Here is a 17945-nt window from a genome sequence, read left to right as displayed (position 1 = left end):
AACCCAATTAATTAGACACTCATCTCCATTGCTTGTCTGAAATATAGATTGCATTAACCAAATAATGAGAGATAAAGCTGTATTTCCCTGGAGGCTCATTTCTTTTACTTCCTGGATACTAGAAGCTGGCTCAGCACATTAGCTCACAGAAAGAGTAGGCTAATGCCCATGGTCAGCCCTAAAGGGCCAGAATGCTCCTGTTGCAGCACAGTTACCAACAACTACGCTTCTCCCTTAACTACATAGATTTATAGACTGTTTCAAGATTGGGCCTTTCTCCACCAAGGCTGGCACATTCACGTCATCCCACCTGAAGAGATAGCTTGAGCTCTAGAGACAGTATCTGCTCTGGCTTATGGCTTGGAAAGATTTTTCCTACTAAGTTCTACCTTATGTGACATCAAAAGCAGTAGTGAGATGAATATTCCTGTGCCCCTGTTATAAACAATCATATACCTTAAAGTGCTCAGTTCCACCAGCCATTCATCTAAACCCTTGAGGCTAGTCATGTTTCAGAACTGAGTATTTAGGCGTCTAGAAAATTAATATGGTAAATCTGTACATGTAGGGTCTGTAGCAAATACGCATAATCAAACATTAGCATTTCTATGTTTCTGGTAAAAATATATTTTTTAGTAAAATGTGGTAATAATTGTTTTGGTAGGTAAAATAAAACCTTTAAAGAGCCTCAAATCCATACTGTTCAAGTTAAATGAAGGGTGGAGTCTATAAAGTCTATCCTCTACCAATTCAGGGTAGAATATCCTATGCACAATAACAATTTCTTTGGGTTTTACATTGAGAAAATTGCCTTAATTTAGTCAAAATTATTCAATCCTCATAATTTTTAAGCTAATTATGTGGTGTTGCCCACACTGACAGTTTCATAGGTACATCACCAACATTTGGGAATGAGAAGGACACATAGAATAAATCAGCTTATTTTGTTCTTCTTAATTAATTAGCAATTAGAAAAGACAACAGTTAGAATGCTGACAATGTATAATATTTAAGTTATCCGTATACATTTGCTTGTATATATCAATGTATTAATAAACCAAATTTTCTTAAAGACAGGCTTGCATATGTAAATTTTTGGAAGTGAAAGCATGTGAAATTGAAACAAATGCAATTTTCATCAAAGAGTATGTGAATTTGAAAATATGGATGATGAAGTAAGTATTTCTGTAGTTTGTTTCATTTTTTGAAAATGTAGTATCATTATAGAGTCCAGATTGGCCTGAAATTCACAGATCTTCCTGCATCTGTAACAGGTATGAAAGTATGTGCTACCACATCAAGGAATTCCTAAGTAATTAAGAGATGACAGTGGGCTTAAGTATTGTCACACACCTTGAATTGACAGGTTAAAAGTGTATTTTAAATAAAACATACATTCCTAATTTTCTGATATAATATTCAGCATTTCAATGTCAGTCATGAAAGCCAAAATAATTGTAAAATAAACATATTACTGAAAAAATTATTATATTAGGACACATACTAAATTATATGTCAATGAATAATTACTTACCATGTTCTGACGTAGCATAAAACACAAAATTATAACTTTGTGCAGAGGTTACACTACAAAAAAATTAATATAATAAAATCTAATAATTATAATCAGTACAATTTTAACTACACACATTGCTTATATATTTGGCTTCATATGTACAACATTAACATACAAATGACTGTATTTTGATTGTTTTAATTAACCACAAATAGGGAAGACAAAGAGATTATTGACAGAGCAGAATATTTATCTATATCTTTTGCTCATAGGTCAATTTTGTCTCCAACTTCCAATAACTACAGGGCAGATAAAAACGAGCTAGTTAGGGTTTTGTATCTTCCTCAAACCACTTATGGAGTTATTTTTCTTTTTTTGCACAGTAGTCTGAGGAATTGAGAGCTACTGCCAACTAAACAATCTAATACTTCTGTAAAGGGATTGTTGGTGCCATGTGGGCCAGAGTCCAAGGTGTCTGGTTTTTCTCAAACAGAAAATTGGACACCCAGGGACAAAACTGGTAAAGATACAGAAAAGGAGAAAACAGGTGTTTATTGAGGCATAAAGCAAAGAGCAGAAAGCACCCAGTCAGGAGGGATGGGTTCTCCAGAGCCTTGTGGACCACCTAGTGGTCTCTGAGCTGGCCTTTTTATGGGGCCCCAGAGCCTTTTCCGTCATCTTTCCCATGTTTCGTTTCCTCCTCCTGGACTGAAAATACTCCAAACAGATGGTATTGTTCAACCCAAACAGTCAGAAAACACGTTATTGTCCAAAGAAGGGCCTTGATTTTGATGGATGGCCCTGTGTGATGGATGGCCTTGTTTTCTAAGCCCATTCCATGTGGCATGTGGGAAAGCGATCTCTTTCCAAGGTGGGAGTGTTACTCTCTTTCCTGTCAGACTGTTATCTTTTTGCTCCCTGATCTCTCCTGCATGCCTATCCCCTTAATACCTCCTCATTCTTCCAGTATTATTATTTGGTCATAGCTCTCACTGTCTTCTCTCGGATCTTACTCTGGTAACCACCTGTTTTATTTCTAACATTCAAGCATCCCCACCCTTTGCTCCTCCTAGCATGGTAACATGCTAAAATATCCTCTACATAGTCTCCCTTTCACTTAAATTTTACATATCTCTGCAGATTCTCTCTGGTCTTGCCTTTCCTTACGTATGAATTTCATGACAGTCAGATCATCTTTGTATTCTGCAGTGTCCAAAAATCAGCTCGCCCAGTCTATTGGCTGTATGGCCTTTGGCAGGAGCATTTTTCAAGACTCAAATCAGGTTACATACAGAGAGATTTTTGATTATAAAACGTATGTATGCTTACATTGGACTGTTTTCTATAGTAAGGAATATATATTTATTATATTTAATATATTTAGAATACTGCTAAAACTACTGATGTGAAAGAGGCAAGTTTATTCAGAAACCTTAGAACCTCCTTTTCATGTTCATTTTATAGAAGATTCTGAAAAAAGTTGCTGTCAATGACTTCCTTTTGCAGTTTTTGGACTCTGTCATTGTTGGACTCTCTCTAACTGGCCTTTGATGTTGTCGTTCTACTGGTCATGCCTTATGGAGTTCACAAATGGCCCCCATTCAACCTTCACTTTACCTGGCTTGGCATTTGACATTGGCAATCTCTCTTCCATGAAATGCTTTGTGTCATTGCTCAGGCACCTTTCTCTCTTATGTGTTCTTCCACATTCTGATATTCTGCAGGTCTGCCAGGAAGGCTCCTGTCTTGAGTTCTTGGCACAAGTAGCTAGTTCCCTTTTCACAGAGTGCTTACTTACTAAAATCTACAGTGTAGACTCCTTTACTATGTCAAGCCTTTTCTAACTAACCTACTGAAAAGAAAACTCTCCTTTCAATAACTTTTCCTCTTTCTGGTCTTCCAAAGCTTACCATTAATGAACACTCTGTCTATTTACTTATATGGCTTCTGGCTCATTCTATCTCTCCCCTATTGGGATGCATATTGTATAAGGGGAAGATTTTTCAATCTGTTTTCCTGAATGATGACCTCTAGTACTTTAACTACAATCATTATAAACACAACCTAGTACAGTGGTTTAAATAAGAATGTCCCCCATAGGCTCATGTATTTGAATGCTTGTTTCTAAGTTGGTGGAACTGTTTAGGAAGGATTAGGAGGCGTGAACTTGTTGAAGAAGGTGTGCCCCTGGGAGCAGGCTTTGTGGATTCAAGAGCACATGCCAGGCCCAGGTTTCACTTGCTCTCTGTGTCCATCTTGTGGATCAGATGTATACTCTCAGCACCATGCTGCCCTACCTGCCACCACACTTCCCACCAAGATGATCACGGACAAACTCTCTGAAGCTGTAAGCTGGCCCTAATTAATGATTTTTTTGTTTGTTTGTTAAATAAGCTGACTTGGTCATGTTGTCACTTCACAGCATTAGAACAGGCGTGAAGACAGAAATTGGTTCTAGGGAGTTGCATATTGCTATGAAAGACCTGTCCAGGCTACCTTTTGGAAAAATGTAGACTTGGATCTCTTGATTAGGGAAGCAGTTGAATGTCAGAAGTAGGACTTAATGGGCCTCAGTAGTATGAACTTGGAAGACAGTAGTGTTGAGAGCAATGTAGACTAGGGAGGACAAGCTCAAGTAGTCTGGGGAGAATAATATTAGTGATCATTCTTGTGATAGTTTAGCAAAGAATGTGGCTGCTTTCTGCCCTTGTCCAAAAGAAAACTGCCAGAAGCTAAACTGAAGTTTTGGATTAAAATCTTTGGCAGAGGAGGTTTCAGGACTGCCTAGTACTGACTGTGCCACTTGGCCATTAGTGATTATTCCTATGCAGATCTACCATGAAAATGAAGAAGCTAGACAAAGAGAAATACAAACTGTAGCTTAAAGAGACAAAGGACACCAGAGAATGTCGTGTTGTAGCCAAGTCCTGTGCTCAAGGAAAAAAGAAGTTAAAAGAAAGGCCTGATGCTAAATGCAATAAAGGGAGTGGTGCCCTCAAACAAGACCCTACACAGCTAAGCTTCCAGCTCTTGAAAAGAAAAGCTTATTCAACCGAGGAAACCATCTAAAAGTCAAGGCCTATGTAAATATAAATCATAGAAAGGGCCAGGTTTCAGCCCAAGCATGCAGTAGAACTTATTGTGATTTTTCCCCCTAATATGCTGCATCCTCTTTTTTTCCCCTTGAGTGTTATCTCTACACAGAGATTTTCGTGTTTTCTTTATCCTTTCATTTTTAAGTGTATGAGGTTTTTTTGTTTGTTTTTTGGTTTGTTTTTTTTTCCCCTGCATGCATGCCTGCAGACCACATACATGCAGTGCAGTGCCCTTGGAGGGTGTCAGGTCCCTTGGGACCAGAGTTACAGATGGTTGTGAGCTACTCACTGTGTGGATGTTCAGAGTCTAACCCAGGTCCAATTGAATTTAGGTCCTTTGGCAGTTAAGTAGGTGATCTTAACTGCTGAACCATTTCACCAGCCTATTTTTTGTTTGTTGTTTGTTTTTGTCTCTTTTATTGACCATTCCATCCCAGAACCTGGATAATATCTGATACACAGAACTAACATAACCAACACTTTTGAATAAGAGAATAAATGAAAAAAAAAATGTGGCCTAAGAGTGAGTAACAGTATCTGGGAATTAGAACTGGAAGTGGAATTAGAACTGGAATTATAAAGATGACCACTGGAATTACTTTACTTTTAATTTGGTCAGAGTTAGACAACGGCAGCTGGTCTATCTTGTGATTTCTTCTTAAAACAGAATTCTCTTTTTAGGTGATGCAACAGCCTCTGTTGATTTTAAGATAATAACTTGGTGCTGAACACAATCAGGAAGGAGATTTTTTGCTGTATCATCTTGACAATTACTCACAGATTATATCCTGTCATTGATTCAGGCAGGTACATTTTCTTTCTTTGTAAATGAAATGTTCTTCCGAAACATATAGAAAACACTTTCCAAAACAGAGGACTATTTTAATGATAAAAGAATGCTAGAAAATTGTTTCCTACATTAAGTAGTATCTGCATTTGGAAGAAAAATAATTCTTGTGGTAGCTTAAACTTTCCCTTTGGAAAGGTGAGGTGGAAAAATCAATTATGGTTTATTCAATTCTATTTTCTTCATATTGCAGGATGGTTATTCTAGACTCCAGAATTATGGAATTCAAGGTGCCATAGAATTAGATTCATTGTTAAGGACTTTTCTTTCAAATGACAATAGACACTAGAATAACAATACTCAGGGACAAAGAAATGAGTTGTTTTGGTTGTGTGCTAACTATCCTGAATAAAATTACTGTAGTGCATATTTAAATATTTAAAAATAACGGCAGTGAGAGATGCTCAGAAGCACGTCTCTGGGTATGAGCTGGTGCATGTACCAGTTAAGTGTCAAGCTTCACAGCCATCCTGGTCTCTGCTCAGTCTTCTTAGTTCTGTTCAAACCATCTTTCTTTACATTACTCAAGGTTCTGTCTGCATTCACTTCCTCAATAAACCCCTGACCTCTCAACCTCTTACCTGCCTGCATGATCTAGATGCAACTTTTCTGTGTGTATTCATCCCATGCTTATACTTTCATCATGCTTGGACCATACTTCGTTTAAATCATTAAGTTTTAGTTTAATTCCTTAAGTTGAAGTCACTTGCTAGAAAAGTACTATTCAAAGTGAAGTGCCTGGTTTTAATCAAACTTTGTATGACATGTTAGCAGCATAATATCTGTAGCATGTATTTTAGATTCATATGCTGTAAAGACTTATGTACATACATGTGCTGAGCAACTGTCCAATTTATGAGATGAAGGGGACTCAGAAAAGCCCTTGAGCAGCTTTTATAAAAAGAGTCATTGGCTTGTAATTCTTTTTATTTTTTTTATTATTTATTTATTTAATTAATTATTTAATTTATTTTTTGGTTTTTCGAGACAGGGTTTCTCTGTGTAGCTTTGCGTCTTTCCTGGAACTCACCTGGTAGCCCAGGCTGGCCTCAAACTCAGAGATCCGCCTGCCTCTGCCTCCCGAGTGCTGGGATTAAAGGTGTGCGCCACCACCGCCCGGCTGGCTTGTAATTCTTACTGAATCTTACTATGTTTAAAATAATGTTTTATATTAATTACTTGCCTTTGAGAAAAACAATATTATATTAACGCTCAGGCTGGATCAACCTCAGTGAGATACTGTCAGTATACATTCGAGAGAAAATTGTTGACTTGTAATACTTACCATGGCTTGGATATATATTTTAATAAGCATATTGTTTCTGTGGTAAAAGCAACACTGTATGTCTAAAATACTAAAATATGAGGTATTCAAGACCCTATGATATTTTTCTTTCAAGAGCATTTCAAAACTGTTCTCAGTATCTACCAATTTCTCTTTTTTATTTCCCTTCCTACAGAATCTTCTAATATAACTTGGAAGTCAGAGGAGGGTGTTCGGATACTCTGAAACTAAAGTCATAGAAGGCTGTGAGCCACTATGTGGTGCTGGGAATTGAACCAGGGTCGTCAGCAAGAGCAACAAGTATTCTAAATCCATTCAGGCCTCAGGGGCCTATTTTTAAGATACAATGAAATGAATTTCTTAAGACACGAAACGTGTTTTTTTTGTCCAAAAGATTGACACAAACTTTATTAGAAAATTATGAAGTATGAACTGTCAACTGAAAGATGACATATGGTATGCAGATTTATTAACTGTGGGGATCAAGGCAGCACTTGACTTCACTAGTTAGAAGCGATGGCTTGTTAATCAGAGTTCTAGAGAAACTGTTCACATAAGAACTAGCTCTTCTAAATTAGAAATATGCGGAAAATATAGGAGAAATCCCAGCAGATGTATAGGATGCAGGAAGATGTGATACTTCCGGAATTAGATCACTCTCTACAAAGTCTGTATGCATTGCATCAGCTCTATCTTCTTCTGTATTTATATACATCAAAAATATACTCCACCTTAGTCATGAGTGGAAAATAAACAATTTAAAAACAAAACTGCAAAATGGTATGCGTTTACAGCAAAATGTGAATTACCTGTACACACATATTTAAGAGGCACAATCTGTTCTATACAGTAACTGTCATATTGAGTTCATAATATACACAGTGGTATTTGTTAAGTTAGTGGTTTGAGTGAAAACACAGTACCAAAACATGGATACAAAATAAATTACTTATCACTTAGTATTTTTAAAGCTACCTATTTCAAAAAAACAGTAGCCAAATGTACAACTAAAAGGCTCATTTTATGAAAACTGATCTCAGATTTGAACATTTGTACCTTTGAAATAAACTACACTGATATCAAGATTAGGTATACATAACTCTGTCACCTATGACTGAAGACAATTCCCTTCATTTTTTTTTAACATTGCAACTATACTAGAGAAGAGGATGGTAACTACTTATCCCCAACTCCAACACCACTATTCTATTTTTTCACAAAAAGTATTTACCTTCCCATTTCTGTATTATTTATCTGGCCCATTCTGCAACTGTTCATGTTCATGTCTTGAGAACCACCAAATATCTGAGATATTCAAGTTTGCTGTCTATAACCCTAAATGGCTTAAGAGAAAGTTGAAAGCGCATGTGGAGACTGTAGCATAACTTGAATACTTAGAGTCTCAAACATGTTCACACAGATACTTTTCAATATAAAAATCAAGATTCATAGTCTTGAATATTTTCAGAACGCTGTTAAGGGCTTGTCTTTGGCATTTTCTCTACTAGTTCTAAAAGAAAGAACAGAATTTTATATTTTTCTCTGTACCTAATGCACACTTTTGGTGCATGAAAATGATTGATATTTAACAGCAACTTCACTACTGAGCAATACTTTTCTTTATAAAGCTGCAAATAATAACACCTTTCAGCATTACACTCTGGGAAGCTGAAGAGCTTCATCTTGTTGAAATTGTCTCAGTACTCACAACAGTGATAACAGGCTACACTTTAGATTAATAAGGTAGCCAGGATAAAATTCTTACATGCCTTCATTAAAGCATAAAAATGATCCGTATCTTCCAACATGGCCAGCACAAAAACTACAGGGTTTCCTTCGCTGGCCCGTGTCTATCTGCCTTGCCTTTTCTCTCCTCCGCTCACTCCCTACGCCCCCCTTTCCTCTTCACTTGTTATTTAGAGATAGGGACAGGGTCTCACTAAACTGCCCAGGATGGCCTAGAACTTCCTGGGTAGCCCAGATAGGCCTGGAACTTGGTGTGAACATCCTGTCTTAGTTTCCAGAGTAGTTGGATTATATTCTTGCACTTCTAGGTTTGGCCCTGGGGAAAAAAAGGAAACAAAACAACATAACTAAATACAAATAACTGCTACAATATCTGATCTGTGCAAAGGTCCTGGATAGCACAAACCGAGAGAGGACTGCAGCTTTATTGTGACAACAGCACTTTGAAAAGGCAACTGATAACACCCTACTGTTTTCTTACCAAGCAGAATTATACAAATCCAAGCAGAGAATGACACATTGAAGATTAAAGGAACTGTAATATAAACTGGGAATTTCTACTATCTGGCAGAAAAGATCTGAATAAATCTGTAGCTATTTTAGGAAGAAAAACTGGTCTTTTAAACACTTTAAAATCTGTAGATTAGGAGAATATAATACATAAAAAGTGAATTTTTGAAAGTACAATTTATATGGCAGTCGATGAATACTATCTATGCAGTTTAATAATACTGCTATCTCCCAGCCAATGTAAAGATCTGACATCAACAGTCCTTCAAGTATAGACCAAATTTAGAGTTACATGTAATAACCAAGTAAAGAACTATCAGCCCCTAATAAAATTCAGTAAAAACTGGGGGCCTTAGAGTTGGCACTATTTACTGTTTCCAGAATAGTGTGTGTGACTGGTTACCTACTTCCAGAATCCAGAGAAGCATCTACCCTCAACTCTGTCACTTTAGAAATATGATGAGAGTTCTCTAAACACAAACAGGACTCATCTGGTCATATTCAATTCTAAAATAAAACAGTTTGCAAAATTTTCCTGTATAAACGTCCTCAGGGTAATCTGAGCTGTTTCATGTACTTCTTTTCTGGAGGAGGCTTCACAATGGAGAGCATCAAAATCACTAGACAAGATCACAGTTACCAGCACTCCCCAGAGTTCAGTTGAAATTGGTTTTCTGTAAATGCTTATTGGGAATTTCTAAAGCACTGACTTGGAGAGGCCAAGAGCCGCCATCAATCCCTGCCTGGATGGCCACCCCCGTCACCACTGCCAGGTCAGGGTCTACAGAAGTGTTGGGATCCTTTCCAAAGAACTCTTGAATGACTTGGCGGATCCGAGGAATCCGAGTAGAGCCCCCAACCAGAACTACCTCATCAATTTCCGTCTTGTCTAGGTGGCCTTCTTTTAACACTTGCTGAATGGGCACGAGTATTTTCTGAAAGAGATCTTCATTGAGGGTGTCAAAGAGCTTGCGTGATACTTCTGTCTCAAACAACACCTGACTTTTTCCACTCTTGCTTTCTGAAAGGCCAGATCTAAACACTCTGTTCACATGGTGACCATCCCCTGGGGTAAGCTGGTCTTTTGGCAGATTAGCGTCACCATCCTGAGGTGCCTGGCTGTCCTCTGCCTCGACAGTGAGTAAAACCGATACCTGGGCGGACTCATGAAGTGTCAAGTTTAATTTGACCATTTCCACAGCTTGTCTTAATCTGTGGATTTCCTCTTTCCTGGAAGGAAGAAAGCCGTATGTCTGATAGATCTGTTTATATAAATACTGAAGAAGCCTCTGATTGAAGTCTTGTCCCCCAAGTTTGTTGTTTCCTACAAGAACAATTAAATACTTTGTTATACATATGTGCACACAAATATGTATTCTGTATGTTAGCATATTTTAAGATTAATAAATCCTGTACTATATTAAGGTTTGATTAACATATGTATTGACTAAGAAGAACGATGTTAAAATCATTTCAACCTCAACAGTAAGGACAGCTGCTTATCTGCTCCTACAGATCTAGAAACAGTTTTCCCTCACTCCCACTGTGTCTATATCCATCATCTACTACTGATAAACACTGCCAGCAAGGTTGGAAAATCTAAATGATTTAAAAGGAAGCATCTCAATGGCATCAAATGATTTTTGACAACAAGAGAATAATGTCACAGACTGCCTTGTTATGTAGCTATCTGAAACACTGTCACTATTCTCAACAGAAGAAAACGATTTTTATGATTAACAGTAAATATACATTTTATCTCATTGTTAATGATTAAAAGCTTAATAGAAATAGTTCTATAGGAAAGAAAAACATAATATAAACTCAATATGTATCTTGGCTCTAGTGAATCTGGTTAATGTTAGAACAATTATACAATTCAACATAAACACCCTTACATTTATAATCTAAAAAGCACAAAGCAAAAGTCTTGAAAAGATTTAAAGGGAAAAATTTCTTTAGTGACATTAAAATTGCATTTCTGAAGATATTTACTTCATGAAACATAAAACAGATGAACTAATCTGAAACTCTTTATTTTAAAGTTTTCTTCCTTAATGCTTCTTTTACCCTCACAGGAAAGTCCTGAAGGAACTTCCTCATCTGGCTTATTGGAAGTCTAGCCATTTGACTTTGACAGTTGGCTGTGATCTGCACATACACAGGCAGGAGCAACACTACACAGAAATCACAAAATATTCTCAAAACCAAACCAATGGGCTACATGCTAGGCGTACCAAGGGCCACGTGCCTGGCCCTCTTTAATTCTGTCTTTGTCTTACCAGACATTGCTCGTGTTAGAAACATCCCTCCTTGTTTATTCAGCAAGGACACATCAAGAGTTCCTCCACCCAAGTCTATGACCAGCACGTAGAAGACATCGACCTTGTGGAGCCCATAGGCCATAGCTGCTGCCGTCGGCTCGTTTATCACTCTCAAGATCTTCAGTCCTGAAAGACCCAGGAGAGCAAAGCTTTCTACTCAGCTCGAAAGAACAACATGCTTGTTTCCTCTTTAACATGCACTTCACCAAGCAGTGATAAACGCAGTGGGGAAAGACAGGGCTATGAAAGCAACAGTTCTTCTCACTAGTGTAATTCAAATTAGTATTAAAGAACACAACAGTAAAAAAAGAAAAGCCGGAGTTTAGTAAGAGGACGCTTTGTTAACAACTGAAAAAGCCTCTTCCAACCTTTTCTAATTTGATAGTGTACAGAGAAATATAGAGTATGGAACTGTGATAAGCTGATCTTGTGCAAAAGATCACATTACCTTGATTAAGATCCCTGCTTTGAACTAACTCCACCCTTCAAGTGTTCTCTGTGAAATATGGCATGAACTTCAGGAGCTACATCAACATTTCAAAGTCTGAAATATTCTACCAAGGATTCTATGCCCTTCCCTTTAGTTATAAAACTCGGTCACTCTGCTCTGGTCATGTCAGGGTCCTAGAGTCAGAGACTGAAGTGTCCCTCTTTCGGTGGGGCATACTTGATTGTTCTACAAGACATCCCTGTGCTGACTACCCTCTGGCCCTTTCTTCTTCCACTCATGTTACTTTCTGTTAAAGTCTGCACCAGGAGCTCTGAACAAGATGTGATTTATCCCCGTGAGTGAGTGGGAATGAATGTGGACACTTGACTGCCATCCATCGGGAGCGGGGGATACAGCTACTATTAGTGAAGAGGTAAGGATGAGTATAAGAAGTCCCCAGAGTAAAAAGTGACATTTCAGGCTTATTCTATGCTTCTTGCTAGTTGAAAACAAGCACCACAAAAACAGATTTTGTAGGACGCGTTACATTCTTTTCATCTTGGAAAGTCTGGAAACGTAGTCACTTAACAACAAAGAGATCATATCTTTTAACAGAAGTATAGGAGTACTCATGTTTTCTCCCAGTCTTTGTCATATACCTCATTAACTTAATTTTTTTTTTTTTTTTTTTTTTTTTTGAGGATATGTGTGTCCTGGAGGATTGAACCCTGGCCAGGCCATATCTGCTCTAGAATATAATCTACCAGAAAGCTACATCCCCATCCCCAGACTGCTTTCCCCCCATAATATAAACATTTAATATTATACTACAGAGTTTATAATTATTATCTGCAAATGTACATAAACAGACAGCTAATTCATCTGTCACGTAGTTTATGTGACTACAGTTGATTTACAAAATGGTAATTCTTGCTGCAGAAGACTTTTGTCCTAACAAAATCCTGAGAAAAATACACATCAGTCAAGGGTGCTATTACCGGCAAGGTTGGCAGCTTGAACTGTTGAATTTCTCTGTTTTAGGTCAAATTCTGCTGGTACAGAGATGACAGCATTGGCAACTGGCATTCCAAGGTATTCCTCTGCCATTTCCTTCAGTTTGAGCAATAATCGAGACCCAACATATTCTGGAGAAACGATGATGGTTTCATTACTAGTTACAGAAAACTCAGCCATTCCATTTTTGTGTAAAACCTGTGAATAAGATTTGAAAAACAAGAATATTAAGATATGCATGTATACACATATATGCATTTACTTTCACATGTACATACTGGATTTATTCAACAAAAACCTTTATGAAGTCATACAATCCACTAGACTCTATCCAGTACGTTTTTCCAGATTAGCGTTTACTGAATGTTGATACTTAAAAGTTTATAAAATAAATCCATGTTATGGCTTTCAGTAATAACCAAATGAAAGTCAAGAATTTAACAGGAATCTAGAATCCTCTCACTACATACTCATTGGAAGAAGGAATGACTGACATGCAGGAGACTCGCTTTATTGGGAGCTGAATGTTTCAAGACCCTCAGTGGAAACCTTTTCACTTAGCCAAACAAAGCACTTTACAGCTTCTCATCAACATATTCAAATAGCTGTTATCACTAATACTGCACTTGAGTCTATTACTTGGTAAAAAAAAAAAAAAAAAAAAAAAAAAAACTCAACAAACTCACCTGATAACCGGATGGCCACTAAGTGAGTAAAGGCCAGACAAAACATGCAATGAACAGGTGAATGATACTCAGTTTGGGTAAAAGTAAAAAGAGCAGAGAAAGAGTTCATCACACTCCTCTTAAACAAGGTACAGACTGGTGATTCTGGGATATTGTATTTTATATTCTTACCTCGTCACTGAGTATAGCAAATTAAAACCACAGGGAAGAAAACTATAGGAAGCAAAGCAACAGAGGAAGCAAGAATTTATTCAGTAAGCTGTAATGATACAACTGTCTAGGGAGTCTAATTCATCTGGAATAACACTTCATAATTTGTATTAAAAGTCCCACATGAGATAAAAACAAATTAAATGTTAAAGAGAAACCACTTACAAATAAATACATAAAAGCATTAAGATGGAAAAGAAAAAGAAAAAAAAAACATCAAACCAGTGAACCAATAGAAAGGATGCAAGTTCCTATTGATTACCCTAAGAATCAAGGCCATTCTTCTAAATTGAGATTTCATGAATGCCTAATACTTTGACAAGAAACAACAAATTATGCAACATAAAGACAATAAAGTAAAAAAAAACAACAAGTAAAATACATATTTTATTGTCAATAAAGAAAAATGAAACAAGTCAAAAAAGGACAAAACAGAAGAAACACATCATTAAATAAAATAAAAATACAGGAGGCAGAGGCAGGCAGATCTCTGTGAGTTCTAGGCCAAACAAATCTACAAATTGAGATCCTGCTTAAAACAAAACAAAACAAACAAACAACAACAACAACAACAAAAAAAAAAAACACCATTAAATATAACTTTGCTGGAAAACAAAGGAATAACAGTTAATCCAAACACCATTTTTCATTTGGGGATTGGCAAACAAAATAAACTGGGCATGGTGGCACAGGTCTATGGTCTCAAGAGGGTGAGGCTTTCAGGTTCAACAACAGCCTGGGTATATAGCAAGACCTACCTCAAAAAGTAAATAAAATCATACCACCTACTTGATAAAAAATAATGGGTAAGAACATGTAATCTTTCTGGTGTACAATTAAGGAATATGAATAAAATTCTTTAAACACACATACACACACACACACACACACACACACACACACACACATCCAACTCATCAATTCTACATGGCAGCCAATTTCTGACTTACACAGGTATATCTATATCTTTATCCATCTATATAGATATATATCTTACAGAACTTCAAAAGTTAGTATGATACCAGGAAAGTAAGATAATATAAGAGATACTGATGGGTTAGATCAATTATGTAAGAAAGCAGTAGTTCTACAGTCATTAAAAATAGTGAGGTGCATCCACTTAATGTCTATGATACACTGGTGCATTTCAAAAATGCCAGAAAACGCCAAAACTAGTGTACATATGTTAAATGTATACAAATATGTACATAGATAGAAAATCTCCATTCACAGCCTAGGAGGGTTCCTCATCCTTCCTAACACATCTTGAGAACAGGCTATTAGGAGGATGGCAGAACAGGCACACAGCGGGGCCCATTTCCTTGACTGGGATGTCACTGAGTTTACTCGCCTTGCAGCTGCTGTGAAATTTCTTAGTGAGGGAATATAGCTCCCTTACAGCTAAATCCAGGTGAGATACAACGATGTGCAATGTGCAGCCAAAGCATTAACAGAAATCGTATGATACATTGACACAGAGTTTAGATTAAATTCATACCTTAAATGGATATCTGCCAATTTCAGCCTCCAACTCTTCCGGGGTGAAAATCTTCCCTATAAACCTTTTAGCATCGTATATTGTGTTTTGAGGGTTTGAATCTGCCAGCTCCAGGCTCTCATAGCCCACATGCACATCGCCATCAGTAAAGGATACCATGCTGGGTATGCTGATATGCCCATTTTCATCGGGAATCACCTTTACTTTTCCTGTCCCAGGAAAAAACACACCAACAGAACAGTAGGTGGTACCCAGGTCAATGCCAATCACTTTTGGAGTGGGCAATGGTAAATACTGTTGTGCCAAGTAGCCAGCCAGGAGGAGAGTCAACACAGCTGAACCTGAAAACAGACCAAGTCAAAGACACATCTTTATCGAACTATTACAATATGCCGTTCCTACAGCAACATCTTTTTAATAACACTCCTGAAGCAAACAGAATATTTTACATTATAGGATTAATAACTACTTTAGACATTAAGTCGTACATATTTCAATGAGCTATAATTAAAAATAAAAGAAAAACAATCAAAAGCCCTGACAACTGTATTTCTGTGTATTTAATTATATGAGAATTAAAGAAATAAAATGAAAAGGTATTTCAGTAATAATTAGGCTGTTGCTGAATGGAAATATAAATATGAAGCAAAAGCTGGCCACAATCCACTTTTCTTGACCTATTGCTATTTAGATTGATAGCTTCATAAACAGTTTTATCTGTCATTACTAAAATGAAATTCCATTATGAAATTCTCACAGCAAAACCTATGGTATTGTAAGGTTAACCTCTTGATTATCATCTTTACCCATTCAAAAGGATAAAATAAGTAAGTTGAATGCACTGATTTTTAAAATTGCTTAGGTATTACTGTTACCTCGTAACAGAGCTCACTGAATGCTTTGCATATTTAAGTATGAATTAAGGTCATACTTCTCAAAGAGGTAGTATTTGAAGAAGTATATAAGTGCTAACCCTGATAGCAACAACATGAAAGTTTCCTGAAGACAAGTTTGTCCACAAGTTTGTGTGTTCCACGGCAAGAGCAGAGACTCAGCAAATATCAATTAACAAACAAACAAACAAAAGATCCAATGCAAACGTCATGCATATTGTACTCCAACGCCTATAAGGGCATCGCTCTGAATTCGGAATCAATCTCTTACTCGGTTTCACTAGTCTGTGTTATGCTCCTGTTCCCCCACTCAGTCTCATGCTAAGAATCCAGAATGTATGTCAGTCTGTAGTGCTTGCTGCTGGCAATTGGGAGCTCAGTTCACCTCAACGCCTGGCTCATAGCAGATCAAGAAGAGCCTACCCGCTTGTCTCTTCTAACCTACAGACAAATCTTCAAAGCATTTCACCACCACTAGCAAGGGAATGCAATCCCCAAACGGTTAAGTTCGAAAGAGAATCCGGCTACACCGGCACAAGGACCAGAATCCCCTCCCAATTCAGCATCCCCCGAGTGCAGCCCAAGAGTCTACATCTCGAGATACCCCGCCTCTCAATCCACGACGGGTCCTCGCAGCCTCCAGAGAACCGAATCCAGCTCCTAATTCAAGACGGAGGTCTTTTGCAAAGAACTCATTCCTAGGCCCGGGTCCCTCAGAGACGAGGCCGGCCGCAGGACCCCCAAGAGGCCTCCATCCGCCAGACCCCCGGGTCCAGGCGCCCCGCCCCCACCAGCACAAACAGCCTCAGCCGCCTTTCCAGGTTCCCTTCGGCTGCGTGACCCGGGTTCAGGAGTTGAGACAACCACCCCCTCTGCCCATCCGGACCTCCTCAAACCAACCCTTCGACTGCCATGGCAGCAGGGACCCGGGGGATACAGACCTAAAATCGTCATCTCTCCGGCCATCAGTCCCGCCGAACGAGCAGAGAGATGACTGTACCGTCGGGAGGCCCCGCCCCCTAGCCCCCGGCCGTCCCGCAGCCTCCTGGGAAGTGTAGTCCGTCGGGTCCGAGGCAGACGGAGGAACTACGTCTTCCATCACATCAGGGACTCCATCTACCATGAGGCCGCGGGGTGGAGTCTTCGCTGGCCCCGTGAGGAAATAGTCCGCCTCCCGACTCAGGAAGACCCAACAAACCAGGCTTCGTTGGGGAGCCGCCTCCCGGAAAGGTCAGAGTTTGTCATTCATTAAACCCCAAACGCCGCGAGCCTACTGGCCTTGCAGCAGTTCCCGTAGCCCCGCCTCGCCGCGTTGTATTGTGGGAGCTGTAGTTCTGGACTGCTCAGGGCTTGGAAGGAGTAAGAAGGAAGATAAGACCCGTTAAGAATCTGAGGTGGGTTGCCTTGCCAGCCTGGCGCGGGATTCAAACCTCAAGTTTTTTCGTTCCGCCTCCATTTACGGTTTATTCCTTTGCTCGAAATCTAGATTCTAGATAGCGTTCTCGTAAGCCCTCCAAAGTCCCTTTAGTATTCCTAGAAGAGGCTCTGTAGTGATGGAGTCCTACAGGACTGTCTGGTATACCTTACTCTTTGCACTGTAATTCCCACAACAGATTGACCTGTTGTCAGGTGGAACTTCTTGAATCGCATCTAAGACAGAAACAGATTTAAGCCTCTAGGACCTTAGGTGTTTATGAACTTTCCCAATATTAACAGTAAACTCAATTTCTATAATGAATAGTAAATTTTCTGTAATAAATAGTAAACTCATATCAAATATTTACACATACCAGTGTTAAAATCATCACCAGCCGGGTGCTGTTGTTGACAGTAAATTAATTCAAGTGATGTTCAGGAATGAGATTTATCCAAGATTGCAAGGACACATTTT

General features: G+C 38.4%; 1 protein-coding gene across 1 annotated transcript; it reads right to left on the bottom strand.

Annotated features, from left to right (window-relative positions):
* Positions 1 to 7118: 7118 nt before the first annotated feature.
* On the bottom strand, positions 7119 to 17098 carry Hspa13 (heat shock protein family A (Hsp70) member 13). Its single transcript, XM_028874774.2, has 5 exons — positions 16996 to 17098; positions 15162 to 15502; positions 12752 to 12965; positions 11282 to 11449; positions 7119 to 10323 (listed from the first exon to the last, which is right to left on the bottom strand). Exons 1-5 carry the CDS (start codon positions 17018 to 17020, stop codon positions 9656 to 9658), a joined length of 1416 nt encoding a protein of 471 aa, XP_028730607.1. The 5' UTR covers positions 17021 to 17098; the 3' UTR covers positions 7119 to 9655.
* Positions 17099 to 17945: the final 847 nt, after the last annotated feature.

This window comes from Peromyscus leucopus, chromosome 12, assembly GCF_004664715.2.
Source record: "Peromyscus leucopus breed LL Stock chromosome 12, UCI_PerLeu_2.1, whole genome shotgun sequence".
Classification (NCBI taxonomy): Eukaryota; Metazoa; Chordata; class Mammalia; order Rodentia; family Cricetidae; genus Peromyscus; species Peromyscus leucopus.
Note: the sequence above shows the minus strand (reverse complement) of the source record. Positions and strands in the feature narration are given on the sequence as shown.